Source organism: Ahaetulla prasina, chromosome 3 (assembly GCF_028640845.1).
Source record: "Ahaetulla prasina isolate Xishuangbanna chromosome 3, ASM2864084v1, whole genome shotgun sequence".
In the NCBI taxonomy this organism is placed as follows: Eukaryota; Metazoa; Chordata; class Lepidosauria; order Squamata; family Colubridae; genus Ahaetulla; species Ahaetulla prasina.
Genome location: NC_080541.1, coordinates 32,262,317 through 32,288,155, shown reverse-complemented (window position 1 = coordinate 32,288,155; position 25,839 = coordinate 32,262,317). Strand labels below are relative to the sequence as shown.

The 25,839-nt window shown below is 39.1% G+C and overlaps 1 protein-coding gene across 1 annotated transcript in view; it reads left to right on the top strand.

The window, feature by feature from the left end:
* LAPTM4B (lysosomal protein transmembrane 4 beta) overlaps positions 1-25,839 on the top strand; it is a 46,543-nt gene that overhangs the window by 4,465 nt on the left and 16,239 nt on the right. Inside the window, exons 2-6 of the mRNA XM_058175049.1 lie at positions 18,119-18,230; positions 19,906-19,979; positions 22,816-22,822; positions 23,269-23,375; positions 23,855-23,953. Of these exons, the coding sequence (XP_058031032.1) occupies positions 18,119-18,230; positions 19,906-19,979; positions 22,816-22,822; positions 23,269-23,375; positions 23,855-23,953 (399 nt within the window). The remainder of the gene's footprint in view (positions 1-18,118; positions 18,231-19,905; positions 19,980-22,815; positions 22,823-23,268; positions 23,376-23,854; positions 23,954-25,839) is intronic.

The following is a 25,839-nucleotide window of genomic DNA, read 5'->3' as shown; positions in this document are numbered from 1 at the left end:
ATACCGGTATTTATTGACATTTGGGGGTGGGGAATGTTTAAAAGGCAAATTTTATCTTTTATACTGCAAAGTCTCCCGATTTGTTGAACTACGACACATCTGAAGAGGTTAAAATTGGATAAGGTTTCAATACAACATTTTGATTTAATATACAGACCTGCACATTTTAGGAATCTTGTAGAACCATTACATAGCTATAAAAGAGGCTCTGTACCATAGAATAAGGGACGCGGTGGCTAAGACGCTGTGCTTGTCGATCGAAAGGTCCGCAGTTCAGGGGTTCGAATCCCTAATGCCATGTAACAGGGTGAGCTCCCGTTACTTGTCCCAGCTTCTGCCAACCTAGCAGTTCGAAAGCACATAATAAATTCAAGTGGAAAAATAGGGACCACCTTTGGTAGGAAGGTAATAGCCTTCCGTGCGCCTTTGGCGTTGAGTCATGCCGGTCACATGACCACGGAGACGTCTTCGGACAGCGCTGGCTCTTCGGCTTTGAAACAGAGATGAGCACCGCCCCCTAGAGTCGGGAATGACTAGCACATATGTGCGAGGGGAACCTTTACCTTTTACCATAGAATAAGAAAGAAATTGATTTAATTTTTTTTCTGAAAGTTAATTGGCTTACTAGAGCTACATTAAAATTATTAAAGGCACATGCAGTTAGATCTAGTAATATTCAGAGGATCAGAATAAAATTCCCTTCCACACTCTGTTTCACCTTCAGTAAATATGTGATCTTGTAGTAAAACCTTAATTTTCTCCTGTAAATTTCCAGAAGCTTTTTCTAGAACTTTGCACTCAGATCAAATCTCTGGCCTAAGAATAATTGGCCTTCAGATCTATCTTTAAAAAAGCTTTTACAAATGTTTATGAATGAGCTGTTCAGATATGAAATAGCTTGATGATGGCTATTCTGATATTATGGAGTTATATTGAGTGCTATTAAGAATGCTTTCTGTCTGGACATCATCTCCTGTGAGTATTTATTCAGGATAGGAAATGGATGTGAGCCATTCTGCAATGCATTATAAGTTGATGTTAATTCAACTTACAGATGCACTTATTTAAAAAGGATAAGAAAATGATTTTACTTGCTGCCTCATCTTATTATAAAGAAAAAAAAAGAACAACCAGAATGCAAGGGATTAAAACTGATACTCTGCCAGGAAATTTTATTCTTTCTACAATCTCACTATATTAAGATGCATTTTTTATTTTCTGAATTCAGTTTGACTTATTTGCAAGCTTGTAACCAAACAGCAGGATTTATTTATGCACTGCATTTATATATAAGTGCCCAACTCAAACAACATGTCTGTGGGCAGCTTATAAAAATTAAAAAGGACACAGTAAAGTGAATAATATGTGAACATTTGGGCTGACCTTAGCCATTCTAAAAAGCTAAAAAGGATATGTCTGTTAATACAGTACAGGGATAAGAAACCTTTACAGAAAACTATCAAGGATATTATGGTGTGATAATATATTGACAAAATTAATACCTGGAAATTTGGCAGGGAATCTCAAAATAGCTTGTTTTAATGTATTTGTTTGCTTATTATCATTTTATACAGCCCTTTCTCCAAAGGACTGTACTTTCAATAGGAAGAGAGGTGGCAAATGAAACAAATCTATAAAAATGCTGAGTAGTAAATTGAATTAACCTAATCTTCTGAGATAATTAGGCTGCCTGGTATTGAATAAATGACTTTCTTTCCACCCCAGTTCTCCAAGGATATATTATAGTGTTCAAAATAACTGTTAATGAAGGTTGTTCAAGACACTCCAAAATCAGAGAGATGGGCTGGAACAGCTTGGAGTGACTTGAACAGGAATGCTACATTCTCTATCAGTTAGTTGTTGTTACCAGGTATGTTAGGGGTATGAGTCTCAAGAACTCTCGGCCAGCCTGGTTTAGAAATATGCTGGCTAAGATTTCTGAGAATCATAATTCTAGCAGATTCAGAGATGGTACAGGTAGTCTTACAACCATTCTTTTAGTGATCATTTGGCAACTGACTCACTTTTAGGACAGTTGTATAGTTCTGGGGTCAGGTGATTTGTGAATGCTCCAAGAAGAAGAAGAATGCTTTAAGAAGAATGCTCTTCTTAAAAACTGGAAGTTTTTAAGAAGAGATTGGATAATCATTTGTCTGAAGGGTTTCCTGCCTAAGTAGGGGGTTGGACTAAAAGACCTCCAAGGTCCCTTCCAACTCTGTTATTCTATTCTATCCCACCTTTTCCAATTTTCTGACAAGCAAAGTCAATGGAAGCCAGATTCACTTAACCACTGTGTTACTGATACTATCTTAAGAACTGCAATGATTTACTTAACAACTGTGCAACAAAGGTGATAAAAAGGGGCAAAACTCATTTAAGAACAGTCTCACTTAGCAGCAGTGGGCTCAATTGTGGTCAAAGGTTGAGGACAACCTGTCATAGAGCGGGGAAAGCTGGAACCAGTTCATCTTTAGTACCAAGGTTAGTACTTTAGCACTAAACAAAATAACTCACAATCCTCCGAGAGGTTCTTTAAATCCTTTATTTATAATATCTGAACTCTTTTTTTCTTTCCTCTGTAAAACTAAAAGTAACATGCTCTGGATTTGCATATATATATGTATGTATGTATGTATGTATGTATGTATGTATGTATGTATATAAATAATAAAAATAAATCTAAAACTGATCAGGGAGAGACTTCTTTAGTATAAGTGTCCATAATAAGTCACAATAATATCAAAATGATGATACTCAGGGGTGTCAAACTCAAGGCCTAAAGGCCAAATCTGGCCCACACAGTGCTTAGATCTGGCCCGTGGGGCTGCCATGGAAACAGCGAAGGGCCAGCCCTCGGTGCCTCTGCCAGCAAAAATGGAGCTTGGGAGGGCCACATGAGGCACTCCAGAGCTCCTTTTTCACTGACAGAGGATTGCAGGAGGCTGTCGCAGCCGAAAATGGAGCTCGGAGCCCATTTTCACTGGCAGAGCCCTCGGGCCAGCACAGGCGCCCCTGACATGAATGACATGGAGCTGGCCACGTACCCCCTGCACCCCACCCCACCCCGAGGTCAAACACAACCCTGATGCGGCCCTCAATGAAATCGAGTTTGATACCCCTGCTGTACATGAGCGCAATGATATCTAAGTATTTAAATCACATTAGTTGCATGATGATGTCATGATAAGCATGTCTTTGTTTGCTGCCCCATAAACACTTTTTTTATTTAAACAACTAAAGATTTGCCTGTTTTCTCTATATCTCCATGAGTACTACATAGCATTTAACCCATATCCAGTAACATGTTCTTCTGCCCAACCCAGTCATGTAATCCAAAATAATCCTGCAGTTCTTCACCTAAAGGTATTAATCTACTAATGTGGCCTGGCTGGTAATACTATCTGTTATTTGTAGGGTTGCATCAAATAGCAACAAACACATATCTGTTTTCTCAGAGAAATCAGATAGTTTTATTCTTGTTCTTGGTTATTGTGAAAGTTAGTTCTCAGCAATCAAAAGTAAGCAACCTGGTACTAGATCAGGCCATTACAAAAACCAGGAATGGATGGAAACTTTATCTCTTGCCCAAAAGAGAATTGCTTCTAGTCCTTTATATACAGCAAATTGGAAAAAGAGGCACAGAAGCCCAAACATTAATTGTGGTATAAATTGTTATGTCCTTAGGACATAACATAAATAAAACTTTCTTTTCAGACCACTGAAATTCTTTTGGAATGGCTTCATAGATTTACTACCATTTACATGTAATCCTCATTCAGTAACCATAATTGGTCATTAAGAGAGGCAATCACTAACAAAACTGCGACTAGGCTTACAATCCTGCAGTATTTTGTTTTGTTACTCAAGAAAGGCTGCTTCCTTGGTATGCAGATAATTGCCACAAATTAATTTTTCATTAATTAAAAAAAAAAAACAGCTTCTTCGCCACAGCAACTCAAGCTCCCTTTAGAAGAAAAAAGCTGGAAACAGGCTTCAGTATTTTCAAAACAGGGATGAATGTTGTGTCAAAATATTTTGGAAGGTTGGCCCTGCAGAAGAATTTGCTTTATGTTGGAGCATTTTTCCAGCATTGCAATATCTTTCTTGAAGTGCCTGAACCAACATATGGTCATACCATCGATTTCTATAAAAGCAATTTTACTTTTGTTTCCTTTCTGAACAATTCCCAACAAAACATTTATCACTTATTTATAGCACTACTTATTTATAGCGCTACTGGCTGGATCAATATTTTCTTTCCACGGATTGGAATTAATGAATGTATGAATTTAGGGCTTTTTGACCTTGCTTTGATTCTTTACATTTATTCACTTTGACCTACAGTTGCCAGTCCTTGTTTGCAGAGGTCTTTTTGAAGCTCTTTGACGTTTCTCTGTATATTAATTAGAGATGTCTAAAACTGTTCAAGCTGTACATAGGTTATATTGATCTTATAAAAATTGCTCATAATCTGCCCTGGACATGCCAGAGGTATTCTTGAGTATAACATGTCAGTTTCAGGCTCAGAATATTTCTGGAACTATTGAAACCATAAGAACACTTTCAGAAAGGTCAGTACAGCTGTTTCAAGCTCAAAATAGAAGCTTCAAAATTGAAATGTCTCACATTCAGGGTGTTTTTTTTTAACATAGCATCAGACATACCCAGTTCAAAGGAGTTGGTTCACCAAACTTAGCCACCTCAGACACCATTTACACCATTTCTGAACAAGCTGAAAAAAACCCACACTAATCTGTCAGGTCTTTCGATTTGTTTTGTTGTTGTTTTATTGTTGTTTTGTTGCAGACGCTTCATTATCAAACTAGGTAACAACATCAGCGCACTGATGATGTTACCTAGTTTGGTAATGAAATGTCTACAAGAAACCCTCGAGCTCAGAGAGCAGTAAGGAACCCACAGTTCAACCCTCCGCTACAAATTCTTTTCTGTTGGTATCACTGAATTGCATGTTGTTTGGGACATGGCAGATGAATGTGGCACATAAAGGAGAAATCTCATGGCTGATGTTTCTTGTTGCCAACTTTCTTATTCCCCCACTTTGAAGTACTGTAGCAACAGTTCTTTACCATGGCCTAGGACCAAAAATCAACAAATCAGACAATGAATACAATTCTGCAGGCAACGTCTGACAATAGGCGCAGGAGGTAGAAAAAGTCTAAGTATCCTGGAAAAGTATAAATTAAAACAATTTTTAAAATTTAAATGTAGAGTTTAAAAATATATTTTTTAACGATTGTCTAAAAGAAAAAGTATTGCAGATTCAGTAAGGCCCACCCCGCAGAAAAAGTCTTCAGATAGGTGTTTCATATATTTTTCATCCACTATTGATATTCATAACACATTAAAATATGCTAATGTCATAACTTTTACATATTTCAGTTTGACGTCTATCTAGCTGCACTGAAACTAGCCTACTGGCTAGCAAGAGTAAAGGACTTACTTTTGTTAGCCAGGTTTTACACATCTCACCTTTCTTTATGTGCAGTTTTCTGCAATAGCTCTAACTTGTCCCATTTAAACCCTGAAGTTGTAAATACCCGTAAACGTTCTTTTTTTATGCAATAGATCTTTTCCATTTGGTATTAAACCTGTCAGCTAAAATTAAAGAGAAAGAGATAATTGAGATTCTATAGTCTCCAAAGCTGAGGTATTGTTATAGGACCCCCCTGGAGTCCAGAAATTAGCTGAGCAGGCATGTATCAGTGTCTTCCCACCAATGGATCATTCCCTGTATGGAACAATCAGTGTAAATGATTGCTGAACTAATGAGGTTACTACATGCCTGTTCTGGATCATAACAAACGATTTGGAGAAAAGGAAAAGAGATTGGATGGGCAGTTGCAACCTCCAATCTGCATTTGGATAACAGTCTTCTGTTATAAATGCAACAATTAATTGTGAGGTTTTCATGGCTCACAATCTTATTACATCAATGCGTAGAAACAGTCCTGGAAAAGAAGTGTCTTGTGTATGTGTGTGTATACATACACATATACATATACATATACATATACATATACATATACATATACATATACATATACATATATATATATATGTAGGTCTTTGGTTGTTCGGGTTTTCTCCCGTATAAAATTGGAAGTGTCTTGGCGACATTTCGACGAAGTCTCATTCGTCATCTTCAGGTTTCAGCTTCGTGCTTCTGGGAGCAATGTGTGATCGCAGCTGTTTCTTCCTTTTAACTGCTAGTGGGGGTTTGAACTGATTGGGTGGGAGCTTGGCTGTGCTCTGATTAGATGGGGTTTTTTTTGTGCTCTGATTGGATGGGGGTGTGTCCTGTTTGGGTGGGGGCTTGGTTGTGCTCAGGGCTCTGATTGAATCAGAGCACAGCTAAGCTCCCACCCAATCAGTATCAACTATAAATACAATATAAATGAATACTATAAATTGCATCTTTACCATTTCTTACATTCCGTTTGCCTCCTTGCATTTTTTTTATTATTCTACCACTTTAAATTGTTTGAATAATAATAATAATAATAATAATAATAATAATAATAATAATAATAATAATAATAATAATAATTATTTAATTTGTATACCGCCCTTCTCCCGAAGGACTCAGGGCGGTGAACAGCCAAATAAAATACAAACAAAAGCACGCACAATATTAAAAACAACCCTTAAAAAACTTATTCAATTAGCCAAAAAATTTAAGATACAAATTACACCCTATAAAATTACAGAAATTTAAAACCCATTAAATTAAATTAAAATTTTAAAATTAAGCCAGTCCAGCCATACGAAATAAATAGGTTTTAAGTTCGCGGCGAAAGGTCCTAAGGTCAGGTAATTGTCGAAGTCCAAGGGGAAGCTCGTTCCACAGGGTAGGAGCCCCCACAGAGAAGGCCCTCCCCCTGGGGGCCGCCAGTCGACATTGTTTGGCTGACGGCACCCTAAGGAGTCCCTCTCTGTGGGAACGGACCGGTCGCTGGGAGATAGAGATGGCAGTAGACGATCCCGTAAGTATCCCGGTCCTAAGCCATGGAGCGCTTTGAAGATGGTAACCAATACCTTGAAGTGCACCCGGAAGACAACAGGTAGCCAGTGCAGTCTGCGCAGGATAGGTGTTACATGGGAGCTCCGAACCGCTCCCTCAATAACCCGTGCAGCCGCATTCTGGACTAGCTGGAGTCTCCGAGTGCTCTTCAAGGGGAGCCCCATGTAGAGAGCATTGCAGTAGTCCAAGCGAGAGGTAGAAAAGTTTGGATTGAAAGAATACTCTTATGAGTTGTATCACTGCATCACTGCATATTTGAATTGCATTGACTGCTGACCACAACAAGGCTTAATGTCTTTTTGCACCAATGACCCTATCTGACCATGAGGGAGAGAGAGGAGAAAAAGCCTCTCCATGTCTTTTGTTCCTCATTTGAACAATTGTCAGTAAAATGAGTGTCTCGAATTAAAGAACAAGGGGATTTCCTCTCTCTCTCTTTCTCCTGTCTTTCTCTCCAATATGTGATTTAAATAGAAGTCAGCCTTTCTATCCTTTGTATTTTGTAATAAAGCTACCATTTACATCACAAAAACTTGTTAGTATTCAATTGTAGGAATTTAACACCCACCCCCCTCCTAGAAGAATGAAATATTCTAGGAAATATTTTAAAAAGCAGAATATTATACCTTCCTGGATGAGAAAAGGAGAAACATGCTCTTGGAAAGCGGCCCCCACCTTTGTTAATAGCCCCAGAAAGACAAAAGACATCTTATCTACAACACAGAAGACCTTCAGCTCCAGGGTGATGGGATTAAGACATGGCCCTCAGGACATGATAGGATTAGCCTCTACCCATCTCACCACATGGCACCTGGGAAGATTACATCAGCCAGCAAGACTCAGGCAAGCTTGAGAGACAATCTACCAGGCTAGCTAAGACCCCCCACCCCCTGGGAGTCTGACAACCAATCAGGATACTCTTCCTGTGCCCCAGAAAGGTCAAAGCTCAGAAAAAGCATAAAGCCAGGGAGCACACAGGATCTCGGGCCCTTTTCTGTTCAGGAACTCAAGCCATGTGATCCTGACCACCATTAAACCATCTTTCCAAGCAGCCTCCATGTTTCCAGTGTCTTTGTCCCCACTTGGAACTGAACCCAGATGGATATTTCTTCCAACAATTGGCGACCCAGATGGGACTCCAAGCTAACCTAACCAATGGACCTGGCCCAGGTAAGCCTCCCTTGCTAGCAACAGACCCATTGAGTCTGTGGGTAAGTTTTCCTGGACCTTGGCCATTTGGAACTAGGTTTTAAAGGGGTTTTGAGTGTTGAGCTCAAAGACTGCTTGGAAAGAAGGTGAGTACCTCTAAATTTTAATTTTAAGCATGGAAAAGCATGGGAAATATGTGTATGCCTGCATGTGTGTGAATGAGAGAGCCCTTCTCCCAATCACAGCTGGATTTTGCTTCCTCTGTGCATTTCCTAACCGCAGAAAGACCAAAAGTCTGAGAGCATGGGGTTTGCCAGAGCACAGGACCTTCTGTTAGGGAAGGAAGAAGTGTGTGTGGGATTCCACCTAAGGAAACAGTCTGATTCCACCTCTTTGAGCAACCTCTAGCCGCACCTCTGCCTACTGCTAGCTCCACCGAGCCGTGACCGTAGGATAGAGAAAGCAAGGGGAAGCCAAACGTGGAACTTTGTGTTTATTAGGAACGGAAGCCGAGCGAGAGGAAAGTAAGTGTGAATGAAGCAATTAAGAGAGTAAAAAGAGAAAAAGGAGAAAAAGGAAGCAGGAAATCTGCTTGGGGCCCTGGATGCCCGGAGGCTGCCAGTACTGCCTGGTATGCTAAAAAGGAAGCAGGAAGCAGTGTTGAAGAGGTGCTCGTACCTACTGGCAGGGCAGTAGGTCCTCTGGGATCACCTTTTTGATCCAAACTGGAAGCTCCTTAACAGGAAGGTGCCCATACTGACAGAAGGGAGTCAAGTCCTTCCCAGAACTTTTTTCTGAAAATTGTAGGAGGATCCACCCGGCTAGGCCAAAGTGAAAATAAAACCTCACATCGGAGAGGGAAACATGGGAAGCAGTAGCTCGAGGGTGGAGGAAATCCCTGAAAACCTGCTGGGGCCTGGAGTGCCCGGAGGCTGCCAGTTTTACCTGGTATGCGGAAAAAGAAATTGAGGAAATTGTGTAATAAAGATGAGAATAGGAAACAAATTTGGCTAAATAAAGGTACTTAAAAGAAAAGGGAAATATATAAATAGGAATGTTTGGGTTTTTGTTTTGTTTGTTTGTTTGTTTGTCTCTTTCTCTGTCTTCTATGGAACCACGTGGTCTGTCTGTTAAGATTTGTGCCTTCCCTAATTTAACAGATTTATGGCGGGAATGATCAGTGTGTGTGTAAATCTCAGAGTTTTGTTTTCCTCTCTCTGTCCTCCTTGTTTTTATGTGTGTATGTCTCTTTGTGGGCCCTTGAAGTAATTGTAACTGTAAAATGTATCTGATCTCTAGAGACAAGAATTTTAAATTGTTAGGGAAAAACAAAAACAAAAGGTTGAAGCAATAAAATAGGGAAAAGAGAGAGAGAGAGAAAAGAAAGAAAGCCTTTGCCCTATTTTCGTGTGGCCACCGGGAATAGGGTACAGAACTTTTCATTTCTGCTTTTTTCTCCTCCTCTTTATCTTAAAGTAACAACTCAAGTTTATAAGGAAACATTTTAAGTTCACTTACAAGAGAAAAAAAAATTCAGTCTTGCATTTACTGTGTGTTTAAATGATTTTACCTGTTCCTGAAGCATGTGAATCCAGTTTTTTCTTTCTCATCAGTTGTTGAAACTGCATTTTGTTGAAACTGCATTATCTTTTAGTAACTGCAATATTGATGTGTTGTTTCTTTTCAAACTCTGCCTGCAAGATATCTACCCCCCTCCTTTTTTAATCCTGTTACAATGCCTTTCCTGAGAAGATTACCCACAAAAGTGGGGAGGAGATCCTGTTCTAATGTCTTTCAGCCCTGAAAAGATGACTCTGCAACTGTGGAAGCAGAGCACATGGTTCCAGATGCTGCCCCCAGAGGAGACCTTCCATTTGTTGGAGCCAGGAATTGAGTTTGAATCCAGCCCCCACTGAAAGTCATCACAGCAACCAGATTGGAGCAGACCTTTCCAAACCTGACTGACCAACAAGCATGCCACCCAAAAGATATGAAAGAAAGGACCCTGAGATGTATAAGTAAAGACTAAAAGACTCTTTTCAATTCCCAGAAGACAGCTGAAAAGACTATGGCGGGAGGTGGAAAATTCATTGTAAGGTTTTCTTTCTTGTCTCATTTACATTGTAATCAGTCTAAAGTATTCATGTAAGGATTGTATTTGAGTGGCTGCCAGTTAGTTCTGAACACCTGAGATTTCTTCTAATGGTAGGGAAATATGTCCAGCATGTTTGTATTGTTTGTATTGTCTGAATTGTAAAGGTAGCTGCATACACAGGCACACACAGAGAGAGACACCATTCAGAATTAGACTGTTCCCTGAACTATTCCCTTCACTTACCTCCACACAAGACTTCTCCTAGGTTGATTTTGCTCTGTGGCACTAAAAGCCCAAGGAGTCAGATCTCCCTGCTAATTCCATGGGGGAGGGGCATTCCCCTCAGGCAATTCCTCTCTTGAAGAGATAGCAGAAAAAGTGATATCCAAAACCCAAGCCCTGACTATGACTCACAAATGATGCTGCCCAGTTGCCCAGTAAAGCAAGATATATTGCACTGGTGGTCTCATGAGTAGAAGTCCCAGGGCTCATTGTGCGTAATTTTAACAAAAAAAGAAAGAAAGGAAAAGCCTGGATTGCACACTGATTAACCTCAATTTGGACTGAAAAAAATCTTGGATAGACTAAAGTAAGAGCTAGGGCAGGTTCAGTAACCAACCCTTGGAAATGGACAGCCTGTAATTTAAAGGAAAACCATGGCTGTGAAAATTTTGGGATGTGTGCTTGCTTGACCTGACTGGAAGCTCACAGAAAGTGATATCTAACAGCTGAAATTAATTGGCATAGAAAATTGGATACTGTAAAATTCTTACCAGAACTTTTCCCCTGGCTGCTAGACCTTCATGGTTGAAAGCTTTTGGGAGCCACTGAAGGAATCTTTTTTCTGTTGTCTCTATCAATGGCTTCGTTTGCATCAGAAAAATTAAAAGCACCCATTGATTTGATCAATTTTAATTTTTTGCCAAGAGCATGTTTCAAAACTCACGTTTTGAAAAAAAAAAAAAAGTAGGGATTGTAGGAATTTAGCACCCACCCCCCTCCTAGAAGAATGAAATATTCTAGGAAATATTTTAAAAAGCAGAATATTATACCTTCCTGGATGAGAAAAGGAGAAACATGCTCTTGGAAAGCGGCCCCCACCTTTGTTAATAGCCCCAGAAAGACAAAAGACATCTTATCTACAACACAGAAGACCTTCAGCTCCAGGGTGATGGGATTAAGACATGGTCCTCAGGACATGATAGGATTAGCCTCTACCCATCTCACCACATGGCACCTGGGAAGATTACATCAGCCAGCAAGGCTCAGGCAAGCTTGAGAGACAATCTACCAGGCTAGCTAAGACCCCCACCCCCTGGGAGTCTGACAACCAATCAGGATACTCTTCCTGTGCCCCAGAAAGTTCAGAGCTCAGAAAAAGCATAAAACCAGGGAGCACACAGGATCTCAGGCCCCCTTTCTGTTCAGGAACTCAAGCCATGTGATCCTGGCCACCATTAAACCATCTTTCCAAGCAGCCTCCATGTTTCCAGTGTCTTTGTCCCCACTTGGAACTGAACCCAGATGGATATTTCTTCCAACACAATAATAACTAAGCCGCAGTGGCACAGTGGTTAGAGTGCAGTACTGCAGGCTACTTCTGCTCATCACTGACTGCCAGCAGTTTGGCAGATCGAATCTCACCAGCTCAAGGTTGACTCAGCCTTCCATCCTTCCGAGGTGGGTAAAATGTGGACCCAGATTATTGGGGACAATATGCTGACTCTGTAAACCGCTTAGAGAGGCTGTAAAGCACTATGAAGTGGTATATAAGTCTAAGTGCTATTGATATTGCTAAATCAACCCTTTGCATTCTAAGCAGCTACATTATAAACACTTTTCCCTTTTGAATGGAGCCTGCTGCTATATTGTTTCTCTGTATTCTTTCCGGACTCTTCATATGTTCAATAACAAGGAATTCATCCACTTTGCTGTTGTTCATCCATTTATATTCTACTTTTGCCAGCACTAGAGCCTTCTGCAAAGAGTTAGACCTTTACATAATGTATCTGAAGTAGGACAATCTGAGCCTCATTTGTGCCTCTAGTGAGAATTCTGGGTTGCTTTGTTTAATGATTCATTTGTTTATTTTCTTCGCTGTCCACAATATTCTCAGGAGTCTTCTCCAAGGTCAAGTGACCGTATAGATAGTCCTTATCTAGGATGATCTGTCCCTAAACCTGTCCCTTTAAGTTTTATATCTATTACTGTTATAATTGATTCACCTTCCTTGCTCTTGGTGCTCACTTCCTTCTTATCCTTCTGTCTACCTTTCTCAGCATCGTAGACTTTTCAAGAGAGCAGGTTCTTCAGTTGTTACCATATTGATTTGTACAGCCATATCTACAGTGTTTCCCCCATTTCCCCTCCTTTTCAGTCATGCCAGATTTTTCAGAGATTCTATGGACAAGTCCCTGCAGTTTCCTTTTTTTCAGAAATTGGTTTGCCACTGCCTCCTTCCTAGAGCTGAGAGAAAGTGGTTGGCCCAAGGTCATCCACCTAGCTTTGTGCCTAAGGTGGAAATAGAACTCAGACTCCCTGTTTCTAATGTGATGCCTTACCTACATTACACCTAATGGGCTGTATACGATAGTGTATAGTAAGAGTCTAAACCATTTTGCTTAATTTTGTTATGGAACTGGGCTGTCATGTTTTTTCAACTTTTCAATCAGCCCATGGTTATGGAATCTCTGGTAATCAGCTACTCAGGTACAGGCCTGGGGCCAAGTAGCTGCCAAGATTAGACAACGATGGCTGAGTATTATACTCTAAGGCTATAACAGAAGATTATGTACACTTTTCACGAAAGTCCTTCACAAAATGATTGGAAAACAGCAGAAATCAAAGCCAAAACTGCCTCTGTGTTTTTATGACTTGGCTGTGTTCATATACTGCAAGGAGAAAAATAAAAATGTCAAATGAGTGACATATCTGGTGAGAGGAAGGAATACTGTAGCTGTGAAGGAATGAAGGAATGAGAGGAAGGAATAGCTCAGAAAAGCTTTTTAAAAAATCTGCAAGTCCATACCAAAAAGTTGCAATAGCAGAAATGTAAATGCTAAGCTCTGGAATTTAATTAAGCGAGGAGGTCTGTACGAGATACTGGGGGAAGATGTGGGTGGAGAAGGCAAGTTAAATACACATTATTTGCAAAATGGGAAAGGCTGCTTGCTTAAAAATTAGCAATAAATTTGCTAGGCTTATCTTTTGAAAGGAAATTACAAAACAGGGAGGAGAAAGTATTTGGAAGTGAGAACTATTTTGGTAAAGGCTTCTTTTTCTCTTTCCCTCCTGCCCCTCAGGCTAAAGATAATATATGCAAGATACATGCAAGATGCCTTTTGCTCAAAGAACCAGAGATAACAAGCTTGAGGAGAACAGAAATCCTTTTTTGAGGATTTGATTGAGTGGTGGATTTCCTACTGTGCTGCCTGCATGCATAATCTTCTTCCACCTGTGCTCAGCTTGAATATTTTAAAATTCATTTATGATAAAATGTCCCCAGTCTCCAGTGAGCGATCCATCCAAAGGTAACCAAACTTAGGCAGGCAATATATTTGGTAACTTTCATTTTTGGAAAAATTAAGGCGCCCTTTGTAGTATAATGCATGGCACAGTAACCTTGGAAAATGCTGGACCATTGTCCAGCTTTGGAAAGCTAATATCAGCAGCCCACCACATACCCAAGATCAAATTAATGAATTGGAAATTCCTCTGCTAAAATAGCAGATAGAAAGCTGCTCCCTAGATATATATAAAATGCTTTCCTTTCACGTTTTAGAACTAAGTCACTCAACGTTAAGACTTCCCTGAATCCAAGAATAAGGAGGCGGGGGTAGGGGGAAGACCTTTGAGCTTTCCTAGTGTTGGAAGAAATATCCATCTGGGTTCAGTTCCAAGTGGGGACAAAGACACTGGAAACATGGAGGCTGCTTGGAAAGATGGTTTAATGGTGGCCAGGATCACATGGCTTGAGATCCTGAACAGAAAAGGGGCTGAGATCCTGTGTGCTCCCTGGTTTTATGCTTTTTCTGAGCTTTGAACTTTCTGGGGCACAGGAAGAGTATCCTGATTGGTTGTCAGACTCCCAGGGGGTGGGAGTCTTAGCTAACATTGTAGGTTGTCCCTCAAGCTTGCCTGAGCCTTGCTGGCTGATGTAATCTTCCCAGGTGCCATGTGGTGAGATGGGTAGAGGCTAATCCTATCATGTCCTGAGGGCCATGTCTTAATCCCATCACCCTGGAGCTGAAGGTCTTCTGTGTTGTAGATAAAATCTCTTTTGTCTTTCTGGGGCTATTAACAAAGGTGGGGGCCGCTTTCCAAGAGCATGTTTCTCCATTTCTCATCCAGGGAAATATATTCTGCCTTTTTAAATATTTTATAAAATATTTCATTCTTCTAGGAGGGGGGTGGGTACTAAATTCCTACACTAGAATAACTTTTCTTAACCACTGAACAACACTCTCACTTTTCCTTTTTATCTTTTCCTAGAGAGACAGACAGGTCATAGCTAATTGGGAAGTAGCAATTTCTGGCTATACCCTGCTTTCGTCCTCTAAGATGAGGACAAGGTTATTGCCTGTTGTGAAACTGAGGCATAACGCTCATGAAAGACTCTCTGGCTTATTTATTTGAATAAATTTAAATAACTTGAATAAATAAATTTATTTATTTATTGAAAGAAATGAGGAACAGAATGAGAAATATGAGTTAGATCTTCCAGGGCCTAAAGGAACGTCTTCCTAAACATCAAGAATGGCAGGAGACTATGCTGCTTCAGCAATCATTTCAAAATCTCCAAAGGCAATAAAAGGAAATTCAGGAGCTGGAAGTTGCTATCTCTAGGGTCTTTGATTTTCTGGAGGCACAGAAAATCAGGAAAAAAAACATCCGAACTAATGCAGACAGCTAGGGCAAGCTACTGTATATAATTAATGTGTCTTCTTTTGACCATGTTAAAACACACAGTAGCTTAAGGGCAGTATGTGAACTGGGACAATGTTCTCTGAAATGCCTTATTTCTTTGTATCTCTCATGGCTCGGGAGACTTATGAGATGATGATGAATTCAAACGTAAGCATTTTGCATCAACTGAATGGAATTGCTGAGCTACATGCTAAGTGATTTGCCCAAGCTTTATCCTTTATATAACCAGAACTTCATTTTGCACAGTGGGCAAACAGATTACTCAGCATGCTGTAGCTCAGTCACCCTCCTTTAATCCCTTATGTGCTAATACTGTCTGCGTGCTTGTTTGCCTCTGGACTTCTTTTGCTTCCCGCCCCCCCCCCCACCTCCACACTCTCCCCCTATGATATTCTGACCTGCTTCCAATTTCTGGAATCCTTTAAAGAGTAGATTTATAGCTATTTCCCAAGGCCCAGGTAAATCATGATCACTACAGATATTTTTGCCTAGACTAACACAACACATGAAGCAGAAAATCATGGCTTTTAGTGGCGAGTTAGGGACAGCTGGCCACTTGATTGTAAAATACCAAAGTACCCTTTTGAATTAGTCCAAAGGTTTTCCTAGATCTGCCGCCTCTTTCTCATCTGGCCAATCATAGGCAGATGGGAAATGGTTGTGAGCCCTCCAAAGAAACTGAAAAATTATCCCCACTTAGAGAGTCCTGATTTTAAAAAAAATATATCTTCCTGTTGGGGAAAAAATCCAATCTGATTCCAAGCTGGGAGAAAGACACTGGAAATAAAATTAAGTCTGGCTGCAGGAAAGCAAGACTCTGTTTATTTGGTTTTCCTGAAACTTCAGGGATGGCAGCAGGTTTCTGGGGTGGCTGACAAAATGGGGTTAAGATAGGTGGGCTTAAGAGAGATGCCTGTGATGTTATGAGATGCTTGTGAAATGTACTTTGACCTATGCTTGAGTGTGCCCTTTTAGTATTCTAATTATTGTTACCTGACTCCTCTTGTGGCTGGGAAGTCATGCCCTGTCCTTGGAGCTGGGTGGGGGAATGTAGATTTTAGGAGTCTTTGTTTTTCTACTTTTCTACCGTTTTCTGTGGGAGCTGTGGCTGAAGGTGTTTTGTTTATGAATAGGGTGGCCTGGTTTTCTTAATGGGTACAAAATATCCATCTCTAAAGAATGCAGGCTTCTGCTTGAGGCTGTTTTCCTGTAGCAGGAAAACTGGCTTTCCGCCTTTAAGAACGTGTTCTTCTCTTCTCTTTTAGGGGAAATATAATATTCTGCCTTTTTTTAATGTTCCCCAAAATATTTCATTCTCTAGGAGAGGGGGCTTCCTACATCCCCGTCAATCATATTTATTTATGATGGCAGAACTAGTAAAAATGGAAAGTAGTTTTATCATTCTCTAAGAATCATTGGGAAGTAAGGCTAGATTCACTGGCTAGACTCAGAACATAAGTGATAGAACATTTTCTCTGATAGTGCAAAAAAAAAAAAGATTCAGTTTCCACTTCATCCCTGAAGAGAGTAGCTTCCAACTATCCTGGATATTCTGTAAAATTTAGGAGAATGAGAAGAAGCAGGGAAGAAAAATAGGTATCCTCTCTGAAGTGAGCTCTGACCTTGAACTGAAACTGAAGAACGTACTGTATTCAAAGAGGTAGTAAATAAATAATTTTGCTGGAGTGTATTGATTTCATTTAGAGATCTATATCTTTGAGAGTTGCCTTCCTTTTGTTTCATATTTCTGTTTTCCCAATAACCAAGAAAAAATTGGCTTCACTGGTCTAATCAGGACATTTTTCATTATAACCCTTGTGCAAAACTGCACCTAGTTCCATAGCTGAAACTACACCTTGTGATTTAGAAGAGGCACAAGGTTTTTTATGTTCTTTTATCTGGGCCTTTCATCCGTTGTTATTTTTTTTTCATTCACTATGTTGTTTTGTTGTTTTCTGGTTTTAATTTCCAATTCACCACCCAGAGTCACAACAGTAGGGTGGGCAATTTATTTAAAAATGATTTAAATAAATTCATTTTAAGGATATTTCAATAAAAATGGGGGATATTGGACAACAAGATATAGTTTAAAAGCCAGTAGAAGAAAGAGAGTGAAATGTGCTGTTTTGCTATGTTTAATTGCAAATACAAAGTATCTGGTCAAGAGAGATTTACTGCATGGACATTCTCCTAATTTTAATCTGTTTCCTGAAAAGGTGCCTGATCCTAATCCTTCCTCTCTGCTGCAATTTGTTTTCATTGTAGAATATTTTTCTTAGCCATCACCCTAAAATTCTTAGCATTCTTTATCAATTAGAATTTATCGCCTGACCTGAAAATTAAACCAATTGCTTCATACAATGTGTGCAATTTCTTTAGAGTTGGCATATGGCACAGGAATTAAAGCTTGGTTATCATTAAAACTCACCCTAAATTATAAACAACATAAAATCTTAAGACTTGCGTTAACTGTCTTCTATTTAGAGTTTTTCTTGGGGTAAGCTATCACTGGGCCGGCCCAATAATGACCAAAAAAATAGATGAGAAATCCTCTGTAACATGAATCCAATTTGATTGTATTTGTCTTATCATGCATCTAACATCCTAAAATGGTTATACATATTTGAAAAGGGAATGCATTTTCAAATAAAATCTCTAAAGGGCTATGATGTTCATATTTATGCCTTCTGGATTTTCTGTCTCAAAGTGACACCTGTATTTTTACATCTGGCAGAATGAAAATATGTGGTCATTAAGCATATCAGAAATATCACCTGATTTTAAGTATACACTATGGAATAAAAATACAAAATATGCTCCCTCCTAGTGATTTCTGTCATAGAACACAATTTCAGAATTGATCTTCTGATTCTCCCCTCCCACTTTTTTCTTCTTTTCTTACCCAGATCCTCAATGCAGTGGTTCTGCTGATTATATTGAGCGCCTTGACAGATCCTGGCCAGTATCACTTAGCGGGTACTGAATTAAGCAATGACTTTGAATTTATGGATGATGCCAGTAAGTATATATCATTTCATTAGTAATTTACAATCTGGCTCCTGTTAAACTGACCTGATATTGTGCCAGGGCAGCACTTTCACAGCTGGCATAAAATTGCTGTGTGTATATATATGGGGGCTGAACCTTCTCTGAAAATTCTTGAGACAATACTATTAAAGATGGTATTTATAAAGAAGACTTTAATTGAAAGTGATTTATTAGAACAGGCTGCCTTGCCCACTGAGATTCAGCTTGGAAAAAGTCTGGGCTCCAAAAAAAAAAAAAAAAAAGACCAGTAGATGGCAGCAAAGAAATAGAGAAAAATCTAACACTTGGCTGACATCTAATGGTATCCTGCAGTTTTGCAGCACCAATGGAGATAGGTATTATTTATTTATTTAGCGTATAGCATGCAATGTCAGGGAAATGTACAAATGCTCCGCATAAGGCAGTCCTGATAGCCAGAATTGCTAATTCATTCTGTTTGGTGCTTTCATGCCTATCCATGGTGCATCATACAGGGCAAACTCAACTTACACCAGCTGACTAGTGGCGCTCAGGTTGCTAGCTCTTTTGGGCTCCTCTGACAGTCTTACCTCACCTTGCATTTTGTTGCCTTGTGTCTGACCAGGTCCAGCACCATCTTCTGTTCTCCACACACACAAACGCAGCTAGTTTTTTCTCACTAAAGTGGTATCCATTTATCTATTTGCAATATTGCATGTTTTCCAATTGCTGGATGGGCAGGAGCCAGGGATCGAGCGACAGGAGCTCACTCCATCTTATGGTGTACAAAGCTCGAACCGTCTGAATGCAAACCATTTCTGTTCTGCAGTTTCAGTGTCATTAAGCCACTGCACACAGTGCTTTTTGATTTTTTTTATTTCCCTCTCTTCCTTTACTTTATTACAACTTCCAACTCAATTATTCTATATTCTATGTTCTATTCCCTTTATTCTCTTTCCTCTCCCATTTTTCTACTATCTTTATTTCTATTTCTATTTTATATTAATAAAGTAAACTTTATTAGAAATATTTCTATTGGTATTTTATATTAATAAAGTAAACTTTTTTATATATAAAAGAGCATAAATTAGTGATGATGATGATGAAGAAGAAGAAGCAGGTTCAGTATGCAGAAGGTGCAGAAGATGGCCTGATAGTTCTCACCTATAAATGTGGACAAGGATATAAGTTCGGTGGAGCTAAGAACATAGAGTTAAGCGGGTGGGGTTTAGCTCAGGCATGTTTTTCTCAGGCCAAAGAGCTGTGTGGTCCAAAAGTACTATCTTCTGCAAACATTAGTCTGAAAATATTTGGACACATCACCGCAAGTCAAGTCCTCCAGCAGAGGATGCTCCTGCACCAGAAAAGTACTTTCTGGGCCAAAGGAGAAGAAACTAGGCCGGAAACACCTTCAAATAGTACCAAGGAAAATCCAGTTCTGTCTCAGGCCAGTTCGTGTTTCATAAACAAGGAGAGGCTTGTTTAGGAGGAAAAAAAGCAATCTTGATTTCTTTGGCCTCTGGTACCATTGTGTATTGTTAAAAACATGGAATGCTATTAAGAGATCAGTTTCGGTTGAATCTCTGAATATTTTCCTTGGGGACCAATAATAATGAACACATTTTATTTAATAAAACAAAAATGCTGGCTTTCCACAGGGCTGTGACTGATTCATTATTTATTTCAGATATGTGTATTGCAACGGCAGTCTCCCTTCTCATGATTCTCATTTGTGCGATGGCCACTTACGGTGCATATAAGGTGAGTCATAATGTATGGCATTGTATTCTGTTTTAATTAACTTACTTTGAAACTGGTCCATAAGTCGTGAGAGTTTGGGCAGCAGACCACAAAGCAGAAAAAAAGCACAAAGAAAGATAGACATTCATAAAGAAGGATTATCTACAGTCCGTTAGGCCCAAAACATGATGGAATAAAGATGTACTTTGCAGAATATAAGGAGGAAAGATAGTACGCATTGTCTGGGAGATGCATACACCAGAGCATGAGGCTGCATTTAGAAATATATAAAGAAGTTAGCCTAGATTGGGGTGTCAAACTCTATTTCATTGAGGCTGCATCACAATTGTGTTTGACCTTGGGGTGTGTGGAGGTGTGTGGCCAGTTCGATGTCACTTGTGTCGGGGGCACATGTGGTGGCCAAGGGCTAAGGCAGGACTTCCCTCAGACCTTCACTCACTCTCATTATAATCCCTTCCTTCCATCCTTCCTTCCTTCCTTCCTTCCTTCCTTCCTTCCTTCCTTCCTTCCTTCCTTCCTTCTCTTCTTTTTCCTTCCCTCTTCATCCTCCTTTTTTTCCCCTTCCCCTCTTTTCTTACTTTTCCTTCCTTGCTCTTTTCCCAAATTTCCTTCTTTTTCTTTGTCTTTCCTCTTTCCCTTTCTCCTTTCCTGTCCCTTCTTGCATACTCAAAGGCAAAAGGGGAAACATTTATCCTTTTGTTTTTAGTTTGTTTTGCTAGCCCTCTGCCAGGGGAAAATGGTCTTTGCTGTTTCCAGGGTGGCTCCATGGCCAGATCTAAGCACCCCATGGGCCAGATTCAGCCTGCAGGCCTTCAGTTTGACACCCCTGGCCTAGATTACCCGATCTAGTGCCCTCCAGTTATATTTGATTACCATTTCTGTGGCCATGATAGCTAGAATTCTGAGAATTATAACCCAATATTAAGAGCACCTTGGCGGGAAAGGCTTCCTAGAATAACAATTATAAGCATTGTGAACTTTTCTGAGGACCAGGAAATTGCTTTGAAAAGCTTTTCAGGAAAATGTCCTACTGGTTTTTTTTCAAAAGGCAACTTGACTTTCTTGTTTTTTCCTTGAAGACATTTCACTTCTCATCCAAGAAGCTCCTTCAGTTCTGACTGAATGGTAGTGAATGGAAGGATTTATATTCTTTGCAGTCATCTGGTCATTAGGACTCTCTCCAAGAACCATTGAGACTCTGAGGTTTATCTGTGCCTTCAGGGTCACTTGAATATTGCGAAAGGGTGTGGAACCTTCAACTGTTGAAAGGACTGTGCCGTAAACAGGAGATAGGTCATGTTGTATCCCTCCCTCTCTATTAAGAGAGGGTGGTTCAGTTTTAGTAGGTGGCCCTTCGACCCCTCTTTCACATTGGCAATCCTGTCAGTCCAGAATGTGGAATTTGCTGTCTTCACAACAGTGGCTTTCGTCTTTCAAATGTAGATAGACTGCTGAATCTTGTCCTGATAAGTTTGTTTTCCTATGTTGTGCCATGCATTTGTGAAGCGGTTGTTTTGTTACAGATCTGCACATGTCTCAGTGCATTGTACTACATATATCACATTGCTGAGTTTGTGTCTGGGTGTTTTGTCCTTAGAGTAGACAAGCTCCTGCCTTAGTATTCTTAGTATCCTTGGGTTTAAAGTGTGCATGCATGTTGTATAGTTGAAAATCCTCTCATTCTCCACCATTCAGTCAGAATTGAAGAAACTTCTTGGATGAGAAGTGAAACGTCTTCAAGGAAGAAAACAAAAAAATCTAGTTACTTGTTGAAAAAGCACATTTGGGACAACAATAACCTGGATCATTGAGAATCTCCATAGACTTTTCAGGAAAACTTGATTTTAAGGATAACCATTTATATATCAAGTAGTGAATACATATAAATTATTCATAAGGTTTACCTGCTTTATTATAGCACTTTACTTAATACTCTGCCCTTATGAATATTTACACTCATAATTATGTTCTGTAAAGAAGATTAATAAAGAGTTGTTTATTTAATGTATTTGTTCTGAAGAGAAAGAATATATGAAGTAGTTCAAGATTAATTTATATTTGATGACTAACTTAAATCTAATTAAATATATAAGCTGGTTTGGATGAAATGTGCTGGTCCTTGAATAAAAAGCTCTTTTTTAAGTCCTGCCTATTGATTTGATTGAAAGTTCTCCAAGATTATATATGAGTTTTACACTTTTACTGTATAACTTGTAGAAAGAATTGGGAGTAGGATAGATGGTGGTCTCTGCTTCTTTATTTTATTCTCAAAACCATCTTTGGGACAAATTAGGTTTGGGACAATTGCAACATGGTCTTAGCTGGGTGGAGAGGTAAATTCCTGCCCAATATCCTAATTGCTGAATTCGAGCCACAGCTTAGTGAATAAAGCACAGCTGCCTACATTTATGCAACAGATTAAGTCAAAACCAAACAAATTACAATTTAATGCAATTTATACAATGTGTGAATCCAATCTATGACTCATACTTAACTCAATACGTGGGAAAGAATTTTGTAGCATCCAGAAACTCTGCTGGAGTTTGATGTTTAGTTTTGCTAGAAATTGAATGTTATATATACAAGATGCCCAAAGTTCTATGCAAGTATCTGTTCCAAAGGCACCATCTTTTCTTGTCTTCACATCCATCCCATACAATTATGTAAATTATAGAACTGTGGAGATTATTATTCCTAGTTTGTGTCAATATTTTTATTTGAGAAAGTTGAATGATGTTTCCAAATTAAGTTTATGGTTCTGAAAACTTATTTTCCTCCTTTATATACTGAATGCTAAATCTTCTTGTCTCCTAATCTTTTCTCCTTGTTTTAACAGATTACAGGTAGAACTCAATTTATGGCCTGTCACTTAGTGACTGTTAAAAATTACGACATATCTACCTGGGGGTACTTACGACCCAGATTCGAAGTTCCAATGGTCGTCCCCTCGGTCTTATGACCACATATCATGTACTTGGTAACCAAGCTGCATTTATAGCATTTTGCAGCATGATTGTGTATTACGATGGTTTTGCGGAAAACCAACATTTACACCCAGTTTTCTGCAAAACCGGCCCATAGCAAGCCATGGGTTTGCTTAATCACCACGACAGTCATTTAATGATCCGAGTGGTGACTTTATGACTGCTGCATTCATTTAACATACCACTGCCAAAATGGCCATAAAATCTGGTTGATAATATTATAGACCCGCTTTATGACTGTCGTAATTTACGACTGTAATGAACAGGCCACATTATGGTTGCAACTTGAAGACTACCTGTATCAGGCTGGAGACTGGAGATTGGGGGTCCCTTGGAATCAGTAGTGCGATTCAAATCCCATCACTACCGGTTTGCTCGTGGCACGCACGTGTGCCCAGAGACGTCCAGGCAGGTAGGCAGAGCCTCCCACCGCCACCACTACCGATTTGTGAACCGGTAACAACCCACCACTGCTTGGAATGTCATTTTATAAAATCCACTTCAATCTCTGTAGAATTAATGAGTAGTGAGAAAGAACTTGAAAATCAGCTTGGTGTAGTAGTTAAGGCATTGTGCAGGAAACTGGCAGATTGTGAGTTCTTTTTTTGTGTTAGGCATGAAGCCTGCTGGGTGATTGTGGGCCAGTCACTTTCTTCTTAGGAAGACAGCAATGACAACCCACTTCCAAAAAAACATTCCAAGAAAACTCCAGGGATTGGTCCAGGCAAACACCAGGAGTCAAAATTGACTTGAAGGCACACACGCATATCAAAAAACTTGCTCTGATAGAATGACTCTGAAGTTGTAAAATATCCCTCCATTGTAAAATTATGGGTGGGGGGGGAGCAGAAAGTTTGATGAGATTGCTAACAATTTCCTTCTAATTTTCAGCCTGCAAATTTCCCCTACAAGGAAGAGATTATGTCAATGAATTCAATCTGCTTAATTGTCATTCTTCTCCTTTGTTTAAGTATCACATTGGCTTTCAAGGTAAGCATAACATATTTTTACCCACCGTAACAATTTGAACTGGAAACAATATGAACTAGAAAAAGGTTTACTGTTTGCTTGTTCGTTTATTAAAATTATCTGCTACCCAGTTTACTATCAAGTGAATCTGGGGGGCTTTAGGATGGCTAAATTTAGGTTGCCCACCATAAATCGAAGTGGACAAGAGCAAAAGGGAAACGACTCTTAAAACAGTCTTCTTTGTTGAGTATGGACAAGCACAGGGACTCTGCTGCCAACATGTGCTAATATTCCCACAGAATCTTCCATGGTGCCCCTTCATCACCCTGTTTCATTTAATTTATTTTTCCATCTTATGTATCTGGATATGATATTTCTCCTGATGCAGAAGATTTAGGTTTCTTTTCAATACGCTGTTGGCTCATTTGGTATTTAGGGACTATAAAGTTGATTCATTTTTCCATCTTTCTGAAGTTGGTAAAATGAGGACCCATATTGTAGGGGGTAATATGCTGACGTTGTAAACTGTTCAGAGGGTGCTGTAAAGTACTATGGAGCGGTATATAAGTCTAAACGCTATTGCTATTGCTATAAATCTCAACTCTTGTTCTCATCAGAATTACTCTTAAAGTCACTTCCTGCCTATTTTTGTTGTTTGTTCCAATTTTAATTTCTTTAGTATCATTCAGTTGTCTGTCATCAGCTGATTTCTTGGTCATCAATACAGTATCTTGAAAAGTAATTTTGAATTAAGTTTTGATCGACACTTTCTTTTCAATGAAGATGAAATGAACTATATATTTTGTGGGTCATGGAAGGAGGAAAATTTTTACTTTCTGATATTAAAGATATTTGTAAATTTTTATTATTATTTAAGGCATTTATTGAAACCTTATGCTGTGTTAGAAGCCCTTTAAAGGCTGTAAAACTGTAAAACTAATCGCTGGAACTTATTAATCTTTGGCAAGACGCGCAGCCCTGTTTTGTGGTTTCCTGTACATGGAGTTCTTTTATGTTTGGCCATCCTTACTTTTTTTCCCCAGCATTTTTAAAAAACATCCCCCAGATTGTATTTGCTTAAACCAAAAATGAATGACTCCGTTGAGCTAGTATATGCTAATTAATACTATTTTTATCATGTTTAAGAGATTACTGTAATATTAACATTTGAGAAGGTAAAATGTGAGAAAGAGAGGAAACGATTTCTGTTGTAGAAAGGGGAGAAAGCTATAAATAAATCCTCTAACATTTTAAATTGACTCCTGGGCTTTGTTAATAGAATCTTCAGTTGTTTAGAATGGAATGTAAGAACAAGGAAAGCATACTTAGTTGCGTTTTAAAAGTTCTAAGGGTTTCTTACTCAAATAATTTTATTTTTTATTTATTTATTTATTTTGTCACACAGTATATATAAGCATAAGCATGAAATAATTATACAATATATAAGCATATATATGAGTATGAGTATGTAATAACTATATAAATTGGATATAACGAAAGGAAACAATAGGATAGGAACGGTAGCACATTTGTGTTCTTATGCACGCCCCTTACAGACCTCTTAGGAATGGGGTGAGGTCAATGGTAGACAATTTTTGGTTGAAGCTTTGGGGATTTTGGGAAGAGACCACAGAGTCAGGTAGTGTATTCCAAGCATTAACAACTCTGTTACTGAAGTCATATTTTCTGCAATCAAGATTGGAGCGGTTAACATTAAGCTTAAATCTATTGTGTGCTCATGTATTGTTGCAATTGAAGCTGAAGTAGTCTTCGACAGGAAGGACATTGTAATAGATGATTCTATGAGTTAAACTCAGGTCATGTCGAAGGCGGCATAGTTCTAAATTTTCTAAACCCAGGATTTCAAGTCTGATGGCATAAGGTATTTTGTTGTATTCAGAGGAGTG